At 56.7% G+C, this 14,377-nt stretch overlaps 1 protein-coding gene across 11 annotated transcripts in view; it reads right to left on the bottom strand.

The window, feature by feature from the left end:
• The window catches only part of RANGAP1 (Ran GTPase activating protein 1), a 29,996-nt gene that overhangs the window by 12,708 nt on the left and 2,911 nt on the right, over nt 1-14,377 (bottom strand). For all 11 annotated transcript variants that reach the window (XR_014802968.1, XR_014802969.1, XR_014802967.1 and 8 more), the window contains exons 3-6: nt 9,693-9,820; nt 7,419-7,478; nt 4,440-4,619; nt 2,160-2,294 (exon numbers count right to left, since the gene is read on the bottom strand). Coding sequence is in view for 3 of the 11 variants with exons in the window: in XM_021091461.2 (XP_020947120.2) it covers nt 2,160-2,294; nt 4,440-4,619; nt 7,419-7,478; nt 9,693-9,820 (503 nt within the window). In the remaining 8 variants the exon portion in view is untranslated. The remainder of the gene's footprint in view (nt 1-2,159; nt 2,295-4,439; nt 4,620-7,418; nt 7,479-9,692; nt 9,821-14,377) is intronic.

Raw genomic sequence — 14,377 nt, 5'->3', positions numbered from 1 at the left:
TTCAAGGCCAGGAGTCGAATCAGAGTTGTAGCTGCCGGCCTACAACGTGGGATCTGGGCCATACCTGTGACCTATACCACTGCTCACAGCAATGCCGGATCCTTAACCCACTGAGCAAGACCAGGGATCAAACCTGCATCCTCATGGGTACTAGCCGGGTTCATTACTGCTGAGCCATGGCAGGAACTCTGGTATTTTCTTGATAGGCTGACTCCAAAAGCATTCTAAGCTTTCATTTTTAATGCCTCCTCCCCTAGGAAGGCTTCCTGGATCTCCCCACCCTGACCCCAGGCACAATCCAACGCCCTGCCTTGTTGCCCTCTTCCTCGTTGCCCCTGCAGATGCCCTATCCTTCCCCTATCATGGTGTTCATATCAAAGCCACCTTCTTGTCTGCACTCCAATAGCCCCTGAGATTTCAAGGACAGGCCCACGTCCCCAGCCTCCACTGCTACCTGGGACGGAGGACAGGCCTAGCCTAAGTCTACACCCTGGCACTTTCTGTTGCCTCTGGGTGCCCAGCACAGCACGAGGGGTTCACAATGAATAAGGCAGGCAGCTGTGGCACCTGCAGTCAGGACCTCTTCACATGTCCTGGGCTGGGGACCCATCGTGCAATCTGGTCAAGACTCTGGGCTCCCACCTCAGAATGTTTTTACATTTTAAGTTAAATTATACGAGGTGACAAAATAAATCAATTCAAATGTAATTATCAAAACATTCAGAAAAACTGCCCAAACGTGTGCTGTAGTAACGTACGTACCTCCTAAGGCAAAGAACAATGAGACTGGGATCCTAACGTACACGGAACAGAGGATTTCCATCCCCTTAACAGCTACTATTTGATGTGAAAATACCTCTACTTTCTCGGGGTGGCTAAGCCGCGGGATTTCACAAGAGAAGGTACAGTGAACTTGAGCCCCGGCAGGGATGGCAGTCGTGCAATTCTCCAGCCATGTTCAAAGCCTCCCTGAATTCTCTCCACAGACCAGTGGGACCCCACAGACCCAAGGTAAGCACCTCCTCTTCGAAGAGCACTGAGGACGCCTGCCGAAGGCCTGGGACAACCACGACAGGCACGAGGACAGCAGCCGGGGGAAGGGGTGCCGAGAGGGCTCAGTCCTTAACCGCACCATGTCTCCGCACTAACTGGGCACCGCCAGGTCCAGAGGCGGAGGCAGGAGCTCCCCCTGCAGCCAGGGGTCCAGGAAGACAAAAGGCCCTTCTCCCCTGCGATTCCACTCTCTAGAGGTAGGCAGACCGTCTGAAGTGGCAGGGCCCTGAGGGACGCTGCTCTGGCCTGAGTATGCTTAATGCTGCTAGAATGTTGTTTGCCAAGTAAAACGTTCAAACTCAGAGAAGAGGGAGGGAGGTACCGTTATGGCTCAGCGGTTAACTAATGGAACTAGTAACCATGAGTTCAACCAGTAACCATGGGTTCAAGCCCTGCCCCTGCTCGGAGGGTTAAGGATCAGGCGCTGCCATGAGCTCTGGAGTAGGTCACAGACATGGCTCAGATACTGTGTTGCTGTTGCTGTGGCCGTGGCATAGGCCGGCAGCTATAGCTCCAATTCAATCCCTAGCCTGGGAACTTCCATATGCCTCCTGTGCAATCCTAAAAAGCGAAAAAGAAAAGAAAAGAAAAGAAAAGCGGGAGAGGAAAGAAGGAGACAAACTCCAAAGGTCCATGGGGCAGGTGCGGCCATGTCCTGGGGAAGGGAAGGAGGGGAGCCAGGAGAGGGGAGTGGAGAAAGAAGAACAGGGGAAAAGGACACTTGAGAGCCGTCCGTCTCCAGGGCAAGGGATGGGCTCCATCTCTGTGTCCTGCCCACCAGAGCCAGAGACGGCGACCACGTGAGCCAGGGTGACGCTGTGCCAGGCTGTGGTCAGCACTCACTCTGCTCTGGCACCACTGCAGATGTGATGTTTGAGTGGCAGATGTCACTCAAACGGTGCTGCCGAGGCAATAGAGCAGGCGACCTGGCGGGTACGCAGGATGGGAATTTGGCCCCATGAGCTAGAGGGCTCAGAGAGGGGAGGCGACCAGCCTGGGGTCTCTCATCCAAGTTTCCCAGCAGGGAGGCACACTCCGGACCAAGGGCCTGCCGAGCCCAGCCCGCCTGAGGGTGTGGTAGGGCAGGATGCGTAGAAACCACTCACCCCAAAAGCTTCTGCCAAGGCAGTGGCTCCGTCGTTCTCCAGACGGTTTCTGCCAGCCACGAAGACCTTCAGGGCCAGAGGCTTGCCCTGGGTACTGGATTTGCGGTGACACTCAGTCAGAGCAGCTGCCAGGATCTGGGGCAGGGGGAGAAAGGCAGGAGGCCCTGGTCCTCAACACGCCCCGCCACCACTGGCGGGGACACGGGGACAAAGAACTGCTCAAAAGCAACAGTGGTCACACCTCCCATGTACCCAGAACCTTGAAGGTACAAGGATTTCAACATCTGGCACGTGCCTGTGTGTCCCATCACCTGTGGGGTTTAGCCCCATGTTAGAAATGGGGAGCCCCAACCCGGAGCAGGGAGACACCACCGCTGAGCGGCCAACGTGAGGACAGGTCCCGGGGGCGGGGCTTCAGAGTCGGCTCACGTCACCACCCCAGGTCCTCTGTCGCTTCCCGGTCTCCAGCTGAAGAAACCCAGGCTCGGGGAACCACAGAAACCTCCCTACAGTGGCTAAGGGTGTGGCCAACTCTGGACAGAACCCCACGTTTCTAGCAGCTCTTCCACGCCCCCCAGTGCCTAAGGGGAGGCAGCTGAGGAGACCACGGCCCCACCGCGCCCACCTGACACACGCCTGTGCTCAGACCAGCCACACAGCAGGGGCTCAGCAGCCGGGGGTAAAAAGGTAAAACTTCGTGTGCCCTGACCTTGGGGTGGCGCCAGGACACGGCCTCTACCCCAGCAACACGGACAAGTGCAAGAGTTCAAAACCACGGGCTGGCTGGTGGGCTGGAACCGGAGAGACCATGTGAGCAGGATGGGAGTCAGGCAGGTGCAGCAGCAGAGGTTTTTCAGAGCACCCGCTACGTCCTGAGGCCTCTCAGCAAAGGCACTTCACTCCTGGCTTCAACCTCGAAATGAGCTTGTGAGGCAGGTGGTACTGGCCTTCCTCTACACGCAAGGAGGCCAAGGCTCAGCGAGGGACGGGAATGGGCCAAGGTCCCAGAGCAGAGACGTGGCAGAGCCGTGACTGGCAGCTGGGTCACGTTCACTGCACGGGGCTCTCTGGTCCTGGGGGACGCAGGGACACGGGACACCTCCAGCCTGACTCTGATGGCGGCGGGCTGTGTGTGCACGCAGGGCAGAGGCCGCGGGCTGCTGCTGCAGACCAGCCTCGAGGAACCTCGGCAGGGGGGCTCTCACAGCACATCCCCTCCAGGTTGCGCTGGACCTGCCCCCGGAGCTGATGCAAACGTTTTTACGTCTGAACACACCCAGCTTCGAGCCCACTCAGACCAGAGGAGGGCTGGCTGGCGGGCACAGGAGCGTCCCTGCTCTCCCTCCCACAGGGCAGGTGGTGACAGGCCATCTGCTGCGGAGGCCACTCTATTTCCTCCGCCTGGGCCTCTGTGAGCGTCACTTAGGCTCCTCTCTCTGCTCTGACAGAGCCATGTGGATGCAGGTTCAAATCCCACATCCATTCCATGCTAGCTATGCCATCTGGGGCACTTGACCCGAGATGTCTATGCTCAAGTGCAGTTATGCCAAGAAAAGGGGACAGGCCATCGACCTCTCCACTTCTTCAAAGACAAGAGGCCCCATTTGCTGGCGGTTCCCACGCCCTGGCTTTTACTCCTTTTGGTCAGAACGTGGGGGAAGGAGAATGGGAACGCTGGCTGGTGCTCGGCCTTTCTAGAATCTGAGCCTAAAGCAGCCAGAGTGGACCAAGAAGAGAATAAACAGGGCTCGCCTCCCTCGGTGCCTTTCTTTCTACCCTGACCAGCCCGACTTGCTGGCAGGACAGGGGAGGCACCTCGGGCAAAGCCCTGAGCAGGAACAACAGTGAGCTGTGCCGGGGCCCCCCTGCATGGTTTCTCTTTCTGGGCTCCCTCCCCCGCGTGCACACGCCAGGCCTCACGTGGCTCTGCCTGCTGTTCTGAGGGCACAGCAGGTCTGACGACGCCCGAGCTCTGCGCTGTGCAGAGCCAGCAGGTCAGAGCACGTATGCAATACTGCCTCGGTGTTGCCAAGGCAACACGAGAACGGAGGATGGTTGCTTAGCAACCCCACCCTCACAGACTCCATCTCTTCTCCCCACTGGCCAGAGACTGCTGTCTTTGAGGCCGTTCTCCTTCAAAGAGAAAAACAACAGGCCAAACATCCCAGAAGGTGGGTGGCCAAGGGCACATCCTTCTGATGTCTGTAAATGCAGCAGGGGACTGGGCAGGGAGGGAGTCGGGGGGCAGTGGGGACGTAGCGAAGGGGCCATCACACCCACCTTGCCGCCACCGGCGCCCATGCCGCAGTTGTTGAGCTTGAGTTCATGCAGGGTGAAGCAGGTGGAGCTCCTGAGCAGGGCCTCGAAGCCGCGCACGCCGTCGGGCCCGAACGCATTGTCACTCAGGTCCAGCTCTACCAGCTGGGCTCCGGCGGTGATGAGGCCCTCCCCGAGTGAGATCTGGGCACAGAGGGAGCTCAGGTCAGTTCTACACACAGGCACCAGGTGCTGCTTCTATGCCAGGCCCTCCTGGCCCTCAGGGGGCACCCAGGCTGCTACGGAACTGGCAGAGACACAGACCACCTCAGTACAGAGCCGACCATACTATTCTGGACTGAACTCAGCTGAGGTGAGGGGCTTAGCATACGTGGGTCTGTCAGGGAAGGCTTCCTGAGGAGGCGGCACCTGAGCTCGGTCTGGATGAGCAGCAGCCAAACATCAAACACAAGAAGATTCTTGCCGGCAGTGAAAACATGAGCAGAGAAACATAAGCATGAAACAGCAAGTTAACTCCAGAAGAGGCAGGAGTTAACTCAGCAAGAACCTTGAAAGCCAGGCCAAGAACCATGACCTTGAGTCTGAAAGCAAAGCACTTTGAGCTGGGTGAGGGATGTAGAATACACAGCCAGCAGTTCCTGTTGTGGCTCATCAGAAACAAATCTAACCAGCATCCATGAGGACGCAGGTCCGATCCCTGGCCTCACTCAGTGGGTTAAGGATCCAGCATTGCCGTGAGTTGAGGTGTAGGTCGCAGGTGCAGCTTGGCTCTGGCGTTGACGGGGCTGTGGTGTAGGCTGGCGCCTGCAGCTCCAATTTGACCCCTAGCCTGGAAACCTCTATATGCTGCAGGTGTAGCCCTAAAAAGACAAAAAAAAAAAAAAAAAAAAAAAATTAAGTAAAAAAATATATATATACATATAGCCAGCAAATCTTTTTTTTTTTTTTTTTTTTTTTTTTGCTTTTTAGGGACGCACCTGAGGATATGGAAGTTCCCAAGCTAGGGGTCAAATCATAGCTACAGCTGCCAGCCTAGTATACCACACCCACAGCAACAGGGAATCTGAGCCATGTCTGTGACCTACACCACAGCTCATGGCAATGCCAGATCCCCACCCCGCTGAGCTAAGCCAGGGATCGAACTGGCATCCTCATGGATACTAGTTGAATGGATATTCGTTTCAGCTGCGCCACAATGGGGACTTCCTAGCCAGCAAATCCGAGGGAGGCTGGAGGCTGAGGACCCACCCAGGGGTGTGAGACAGTGATCCAGGCAACAGAAGAGGGTGCGAGTGGCCAGTGTGATGGGAGATGGAGGAGGGGAGACCGAGCTGCAGGTGGGTTCTCAAAGAGGGAGGGAGACCTGCAAAGCTGGGGGTTCGTTGTACGTGGAAGGAGGGAGGCAGGCTGGATGCCTGCAGGGGTTCTGGTGGGGACTGGGCAGATGAGGTGCCCAACTTCGAACCTCAGCCCAGGAGGAGACGTGCAGGAGGCACTGCTCCACTGGGAACGTCCTGGGGATGCCTGCAGTCCCCCCCAAGAGAAATGGCCTGGAGGGGAGGCGCTGCCAAAGACTGGGGCAGAAACAGGGCTGGGCATGGGCAGGGCAGGTGGTTCGGGGTGGGAGGAGTGGGGCGGGGGCCGTGGTCAGGGCAGCTGAAGCCGTTTCCACGTCTACCCCACCACTGAAGCCACAGCCAAGGGCCACGGTCTGGCTGCCCCTCCGCCAGCTGAAGAAAGCCCAGCCCCTGGGGACCTGGCCCCAACCAACCTCCAGCCCCAAAGCAGCAGCGAGAGCCGCTCAAATGCCCGCTCCACCCTCCCTGCCTTTCACGCCATGCCCTGAGCCCACATTCTCTTATTCTCTTATTCCTGTTTTGTCCTGCCATGGTCCTAAGTAATGTGGAGGTAAAAACACCTCCTTCAGCGCTTGAGGCAATTAAATGCTAAAATGTAGGTAAAACAAGGGCCCAGAAGCCCACGGCTAGTAGCTATCGAGTCCCCTCAGCATCTCTGACCGAAGAGCCTTTACTTAACGGTCACCAGACCGGTTTACGTCCCCTGCAGCCTAATCGCAGCCCCGTCTGGCTCCTGTCCACACCTGAGGCTGGTTCCTGACTTGAGCCGCTCTCCAAGGGCTTGCTCATCCCCCGCCCAGGGAGCCCTCCCTCCAGGGCCCCCATGAGGACATGTGCCACACCCCGGATGACCGTGAACTGTCTGACAGACGTCCTTCAGAAGCCGGGTGGGTGCAGGCATCTCAAACAGCGACCTGACAAGGCAGCCCTCGCACCCCTAGGGCGGACGGTCAGGCCAGGAATGGGCCAAGAACCTCCCCGAGGGCACCTGTGCTGAGCGGATTCAGAGAGGCCGCAGGCCGCCAGCCCTGCCCCCCAGGAGCCCCAGGAAGCCATGTTCTGTTGGGAGACCCCCTCGGATCCGTCCTGCCCACGGGCGCGCACGCACCCAGGCTGGGGACCGACCCAAGGCCAGCGGAGCCCCAGGAACGGGGAAGTGGAACGCAGGCAGGAGGAAGCCAGCAATGGTGAGAAGCAAAGCAGCCCCGGAGGGGCGGGAGGGCGACGGGGCGGCCAGCAGGCTGCGTGCGGAGGGCTGAGGGGCAGACCCTCAACGTGCAGGGGAGGGAGGGGCCCGGGCGAGAGGGAAATGGTGCAGGGGGCGAGGGCCACCCTGCCTGGCGCCAAAGCACTACGCTCAAGAGCGAACCCCGGTCAGACTCTGCTGTGGCTCCTGTCACTGTGCCTCCCAGTGTCACTGAGACCCTGAGTCCTCCCTCTCTGGCTCCCCATCACCACCTGCTCAGCAGGACACAGGTAGGGGCTGTGCTGGCCTGCTGTCCGTTTCGGCATCTCAGGCATCCACAGGGCACTCCTGGTCTCCAGAAAGAGGCCGAGAGAAAAAGCCCTGGGAAGGCCTAAGGGGTCCCTCAGCCGGGGAGGAGCAGAGGCTTCGCTCACTCACCAGGGCGGGTGGGATCTCCGACCGCAGCCTCCCCGTGAACATGTCGCTCCAGTGGCATCGCTTTGGAAGAAGGAAGAAGGAGTTAGCTGAGAGCCCTGCCCCGGCCTTCAGGTAGCCCCCAGCCCCACGCCCATGGACTCTGGCCACTAAGCTCTACAAGTCTGCTTCATCTGGACTTTGTCAGCCAAGAGTGGGACCAGCCTGACCGAGGTGACAGGAGCTGGAGGCCCTGGGGACGGCGGGGGATGAGCCGAAGCGTCAGGAAAGCTCCTGCCTGTCCAGCCCTCTGGGTCTCCGGGAGGGAGACCAGGCTGAGAGGGAGGGGACTGGCCCCGGCCCCACGGCAGCAAGTGGCAGGACGAGGACCAAGACACCAGGCTCCTGGCCCAGACCTAGTCTGTGGGCCCCAGCGACGTGTGACGTGATTTGGGTGGCGGAGGAAGAGGAAAGTGAATGATACGGGATCCAGCATCGGGGCAGTGACTCTTTCAAGCCCCCGACTGCCTCCAGCAGTGACCTCAGTTTGGAGTTGGCGGGTCTCACCCACCTCCCCAGTTCTCGCTCATCTGCCTTTTTGTAAAGGGAGAGCGGGCTTCAGGCTCAGAACCTTCAGAGGGCAATGGCATCAAACCAGAATTTATTTGCACTATTTTATTCCCTTTATGGTCAGGGATGCCATTTTCCAGTTACAGAAAGGATCTTTTTTGCTTTCACTCCACAGTGAGCCGATTTAAAGGAGACACTAGGTAAATGTCGCAAAGGTAGTGGCCACGTGACTGGGTCAGGGCTCGCGCTGGCCAGCGGGGTTTAGTCTCCAAGCTCAAAGCCCTCCCTCTAAGTCTGGTTGCTGTGTCCACCCCACATACCAGCTCTGACAGCTCTGGCCTCTCCTGGGCCAAACCTGGGAGCAAAGGGACGCAGGAAAGGCAACTTCCCCTGAAATCCAGTCTTTAAAATGTACGAACTGAATCCAACCTTAAGTACTAGAGAAGTTGGTTTGTGCAGAATTCTCACATCCTCCAAAAAAGCCAATCACTTCCACCTGGAGACGTTCTAAGGGTCTGCTCAGCGAGTTACACCTGCACAAGGACGCTCGGGCCAGACCAGGGAGCCACAGCCAAAGCGCCAGAGCCCCTCCCAAGGTCGCATCCCAAAGCATCCCAAACCCAACTCTGATGGCCTGGGGATCGGCACGTGGCTTCAGGGCTGGGCTCTAGTCCTGACCAAGCTGACCCCAGGCCCGCCACTCCCTATCTCTGACCCCAGTATCTCTTTTTTTTGGCCCCACTCACAGCACACGCTAGTTCCCAGGCCAGGGATCGAACCCACGCCACTGCTGTAACCAGAGCCACAGCGGTGACGACAGATCCTTAGCCTTCTGCACCACAAGAGAACTCCTCATGGAGCATCTTAAAGGACTAGCATTCAGAGGAACCCACCTGGGACACCCCAGAAGAGGAGAACCTTTGTGTGGGCCAAAAAGGGGCACCACTTGGGTCTAACCTTGAAGAGTACTTGCTGTTCAGCTGTGAGAAGGGCAGTCAGCCAGGCGCTTTCCAACCACCACAGCCTCGGGGCTGAGGTCTGGCTATTTCTGCTCAGCACGAGACTCCTCCATGGGGCATCTCTGCTCTGGAGCTCCCTTCCCCGCTGGGGCCTAGGCATCTCTCGGAACGGCTTCCCTGTGGGAGGCCCTCGCCCGTCACAGGTCCCAGATCTGCACAGTGAGCTGGCAGCGCTGCCTGTCTGGTTCTGCTCCTTCCTCTCCACATTTCTCTCGTGTTACCCCATGAACCTCTTACCTCCAGCCACCACCTCAGGGCCTGTTACTGGAGCACCCAGACATGCCACACAGGGAGAGGGGCCCGGCCAGGCTGAGTTCTGGGGAGGCCAGAGCGAGAGAAGCTGCTGGAGGACTTGTGGCTGCCGAGGGGGAGGGTGGGTTGGGACTCTGTTATATCAACAACCCGGTCGTGCTGCAGCGCACAGGGACCTACATGTAATGTCCTGTGATAAACCACACGGACAAGGATATGAAGAAGCATGTTTACATACGTATAACTGAGTCGCTAGGCTCCACAGCAGGAGTTAACCCAACACTGTAAATCAACTACACTTCAATAAAATAAAAACCTTGTTTAAAAAGAGGAGCTGTTCAAGGTGAGGTGACTACCAACAGGGGCCCAGGAGGCTGTGGACACAGGTGTCAGCTGGGGGGCTGTGAGCGGAGGCTTGTCCCCAGGCAGCCGGGCCTGCTGGCCCTGCAGGCCTCACCTTCAACTCTGACTTCTTCTCCAAGGCCTTGGCGATGACCCTGGCTGCTTCCACGCCCACCGTGTTGCCCTCCAGGCGCAAGGCCTCTAAGCCGTCAAAATCTTCAATCTCCTTGATCACGTCTTTGGCTGCACAGGAGCAAACAAAACAGAACCTTACTTAGGCTTCTGGAGTCACAAACAGCTGAGGCGGGAGCTTAGGCCCAGGTCTAGATAGGGACATGGCTGCACAAATAATTCCTCTGTAATGAGTATTAAAACAAGGCACGTATGAGAGGCCTGGGAGCCAAGGGAGAAGAGGAAGTGGCTGCTCTGGGCGAAGAAAGTGCTGGGGTCACCCTGTGGGCTGTGGGGGGACACTGCCAAGAGAGCCCACCAGGCACCACGTCAGAGGCCAGCAGGCATGACTTCAGGCACGAAAGCTTCCAGGGCTAAATGACCGGGGTGTGGGGTATTCATTACTGTACTATTTTATTATGACAAAAAATTCTAAACCACCTAAACGTCCATCGACAGAGGACAGGTTAATGCACCGGGGAAGAGCATACACAGTCCGACTCATGTCATTAGCAATGAGGGCAACGCAGGAGTTTACTTGACTTAGAAAATAACCACGTTCTGGGGATCAGTGAAAAATGAGGTTATCCAATGGTGCCTGGTCTCAGCACGCTTTTAGAACGTTGTCTGCACTCTCTCTCTCACACACACACTAAGGTCTAGAAGCCAAATGTTAAAGCAACTGTCTCTAGGTGGTGGGATTCTGGGTGAAGCTGTCTTTCCATCACCTGCTCAATATGTTCTCAATGTTATCAGGTTAGAAAAGTAGCTTCTGAAGTATCTGTAATTATGATCCCAACTGCTTTAAGAAAAAAGAAAGGGAGTTCCCATCGTGGCTCAGTGGTTAATGAATCCGACTAGGAACCATGAGGTTGCAGGTTTGATCCCTGCCCTTGCTCAATGGGTTAAGGATCCAGCATTGCCGTGAGCTATGGTGTAGGTTGCAGACGTGGCTCGGATCCCGCGTTGCTGTGGCTCTGACATAGGCCAGTGCCTATAGCTCCGATTCAACTCCTAGCCTGGGAACCTCCATATGCCACAGGAGCGGCCCTAGAAAAGCCAAAAAGACAAAAAAAAAAAAAAAAAAAAAAAAGAGAGAGAGAGAAAGAAAGAAAAAAGAGAGGAATTCAGCTAATGCTCATGGGGAAAAAAAAAAAAAAAAAAACCCTAGAAAAAAATGCATCAAAATTAACAGTAGGTACATCCTGGAGCTATGTTATAATGAAGATCAAGTTGTTTTTCTTTCTCTCACTGCTTCTGTATTCTATAATGAGCATGTATTAAGTTTGCAATCTGAAAAAAACACACAGGTTACCTGAAAAAGAAATCTAGTCTGGCCAGCACTGGACGGAGCAGGGGACGTGGGAGGGAGGAGCCGGAGATGAGTATGGGAGGAAAGGTGAGCGTGAGCTTCCAGGTTACGAGAGCCACAGAAGGGTTGTCTGAAAGTTTGCAACTTGCAACCTGTAAGGGGCTCCCTGTCCAGGCTGGGGCACCCGCCTCCCCCTTCCCTGGCTGCCACCACAGCACCTCCTCAGAAGCCCTCCCCCCAGGTCAAGCATCCACTGCCCAGGCTTCGAAGCCCCCGACCTCCCATGTGCAGCCTGTGACAGTTTTACACTCATCTGAATGGTAACTTCATCGTGACACAGAGACTCATTGATGCCAGCTTCCTTACTGGGTGCCTGGTGAGTTCTGTGAAGAAAGGGACTGGCTTTGCCTCTGCTCACGGCTACGTCCCCAGCGACGGGCACTGACCATTCTCCACCACATCTCACTGGGTAGTTATTGCCAGGTCTGCCTGACAGCAGAGTGAACTGAGACACAGACAGGGGAAATGAATGCCCACTAAGATCGCATGGCTAGACAGTAGTGACTGGCATTCATTTCATGACAAGAAAGGCTGGACAAGTATAAGCCTCCCATTTTCTAGAAAGGGAAGCTGAAATTTCAAGGAATGAAGCCACTCTGCCCAGGAGTTCAGGAAAAATGGCAGAGCTGAGCTCCAGACTGGTTTTCCAAAATTGAACCTATGTGCTGCTTTCTGAACCCTGGCGTCTGTGCACAGTCATGGCCCTTAAGCCTCATCCTGGCAGAGAAGCCACTTAGCCCCTCTGCCCACCCTGGAGCTGGCACTTAGGGGAAGGCCTGGCATGGCCTCTCTGCCCTTTGGAAGACCTGATCCAAAAGGCAGCCCTAAACATCCAAGGAATGGCTAGGTCACCACGAGAAAGGACAGCTGCTCAGCGGAATGTCTCTACAGGCCTTCGAAGCAGGCGGCAGAGACGCCAAGGCCCCAAGGGAAGGTTTAACTCAGGCCGCACAAGTGACAGGAACACAGAAACCCAAAGGTACAGTACTTGCCACAGGTTTAGCATGGGGACAGTCCCGAGCACAGAGAGAGCTCGGGGGGTAAAGCTGGGTGGCCTGCTTCCTCGGTCAATGCAAACGGAGTCACACATAAGTTGGAGTCATACATAAGCTACGGCAGGTGACTAACCAGCTGTCACGAGCTGCGAGGATGGGATTTCTTTCTGCAGCCTCTACTGTCTCGCAAAGTAACAAGCTCCAGGTGTTCCTTACTCTGCTATTAAGGCAGCAAGGCTTTTCTTTGGTCCTTAATTGACTTACTGGGAAGAGAAGGGCCTTCTTGTTTTCTCTTTTTTTGCTTTTTAGGGCCGCACCCGCGGCATATGGAGGTTCCTTCCCAGGCTAGGGGTGGAATCAGAGCTACAGCTGCAGGTCTATGCCACAACCACAGCGAAATAGGATCCGATCCATGTCTGTGACCTACACCACAGCTCACGGCAACATCAGATCCTCAAGCCACTGAGCAAGGCCAGGGATCAAACCTGAGTCCTCACGGATGTAAGTCAGATTCGTCAACCGCTGAGCCATGACGGGAACTCCAAGGCCTTGTTCTAATCAACTTCACGGCCTCGTGCACAGGCCCCTGCCCTCCCCTGCCCTCCCCGGCTCATTCCCAGCCAAGAGAGGGGCCCCTTCTGGACCCACCAGACCCCTCCATACAGCATTCCAGGGCCTCTGCCCAGGCTCCCAGTGAGGTTCTGACTTCTCTCTCAAGCTCACCCTGTGTGTCTTGGCCGCCTAACCCACGTGGTTCTCCCCGCCTGCAGTGCCCTCTCTTGCAAGGACACGCCACGTACCCACTCACCCAGGGAGACATCCTGCACCTCCTGAGCTAACAGCAATCCCTTCCCCCGGCCTCACTTCCCAGAGCTTTCTGTTCCTGCCTCTCGGTATGTTTCACCTTCTCCCTCCTGGGAGTTACCTGGGTTCCTCACACCTCTTCCTGAGGTTACCAGCTCCTCAGAGGCTAGGTCTATAGACTGGCCAGGCCCAGTCACCCACCACAAAACGGGAGGCAGCACGTCCAGCCCCAGCTCGTGAAGTGGTTATGTGCACGGATTTCAGGACCAGACCTGAATTTTAATCCCAGCTCCCCACTTCTAGCTGTGCCCTTAGGAAAGTCACACCGCCTCCCTGAGCCTCAATTTTCCAACCTGCAAAATGGGATGAAACCTTTTGGGGGTTAAATTGAGATACTCTGTGTGGCACTCGGGACCGCCTGACACAGCACTAACGACCAGCGCTCAAGAGCAAATTCACGTTCACTGGGCTGAGCTGAACGTCTGCTGAGAAGCGCCGTGGAACCGGGATGAAGCGGGACCGCTGGTAAAATCCCGGCTCTGCCATTTACCGCTGTAGGGCCTCAGGCAGGTTACTCAAGTCTCCCAAGCCCTTGTGTCCCGATTTACACAAAGGGCAACATTCTCCCTCCCTCAGGGATGATGCAAGGGCCAAGCGCGAGAAGGAACTCTAAGTTCTACGGCCTTTCAGAGACGTCAGGACCGGGCATCCCCACACTGCCAGCAACCCAAGGACTCCAGCAGCCTCTGAGCCAGCAGAGGGGGGCGCGCCTGCCTGCACACCACGGCAACCAGGCAAGTCCAGACCAGTTTCTCTGGTTGGGCCGGAACCTCAAGCGGCCTCACAAGTTCTGACGTAGGTGCCTTTACTTTCAGGTGCCAGGGGATCCAGGGTTGATCAGTGCCAGCCGTGCCTCGGCCAGGAATGGAAAGACAGGGTCTGCATTCGGTTACTAGTTCTCTCCAGTCCTGATTTCTGTTCAGAGACGGGGCATCCATCCCTCCCCCAGGGCCATTCAGCTGCACGGACTAGAGCTCCCGAGAGGCCTGGACTGTCGGTTGAACACAGCTCCACGAGGGCCTCGGCTCTAGGGAAGAGACGGCAACTATTCCCAGACCAGCTCCAGATCACCAAGGTGAAGGTGGGGGTGGATCTGAAGCAGGAAGTCAGGCCTGTATCTTGGGACGGCCACCAACTGTGGTCCCTTGTTGCTCACCATCCTCTCCAAGAGACAAAGGGGCCTTGCCCAGCTGCCGGCCCAGGCGGTCACCAGCAGGGATGCCTCCCGCGGGCTCAGAGGCAAGGCATCTTTAAGCCTCACTGGGACAGACCCAACCAGAGCTCACAGAACTGCTGGGACAAATAACGTGACAGTGAAGCTAGGCGGGCCCGGCAAGCAGGAAGAGTAAGTGCTCGCGTGTTCACTCCTGTGCCTCCCTGGGCGGCTGCAAGGAAACT

This window comes from Sus scrofa, chromosome 5, assembly GCF_054392235.1.
Source record: "Sus scrofa isolate SSC_HxYL_T2T_F1_AM1 chromosome 5, Sscrofa_HxYL_maternal_Yorkshire_Landrace_v2.0, whole genome shotgun sequence".
Classification (NCBI taxonomy): domain Eukaryota; kingdom Metazoa; phylum Chordata; class Mammalia; order Artiodactyla; family Suidae; genus Sus; species Sus scrofa.
This window is presented reverse-complemented; position numbering and strand designations above follow the sequence as displayed.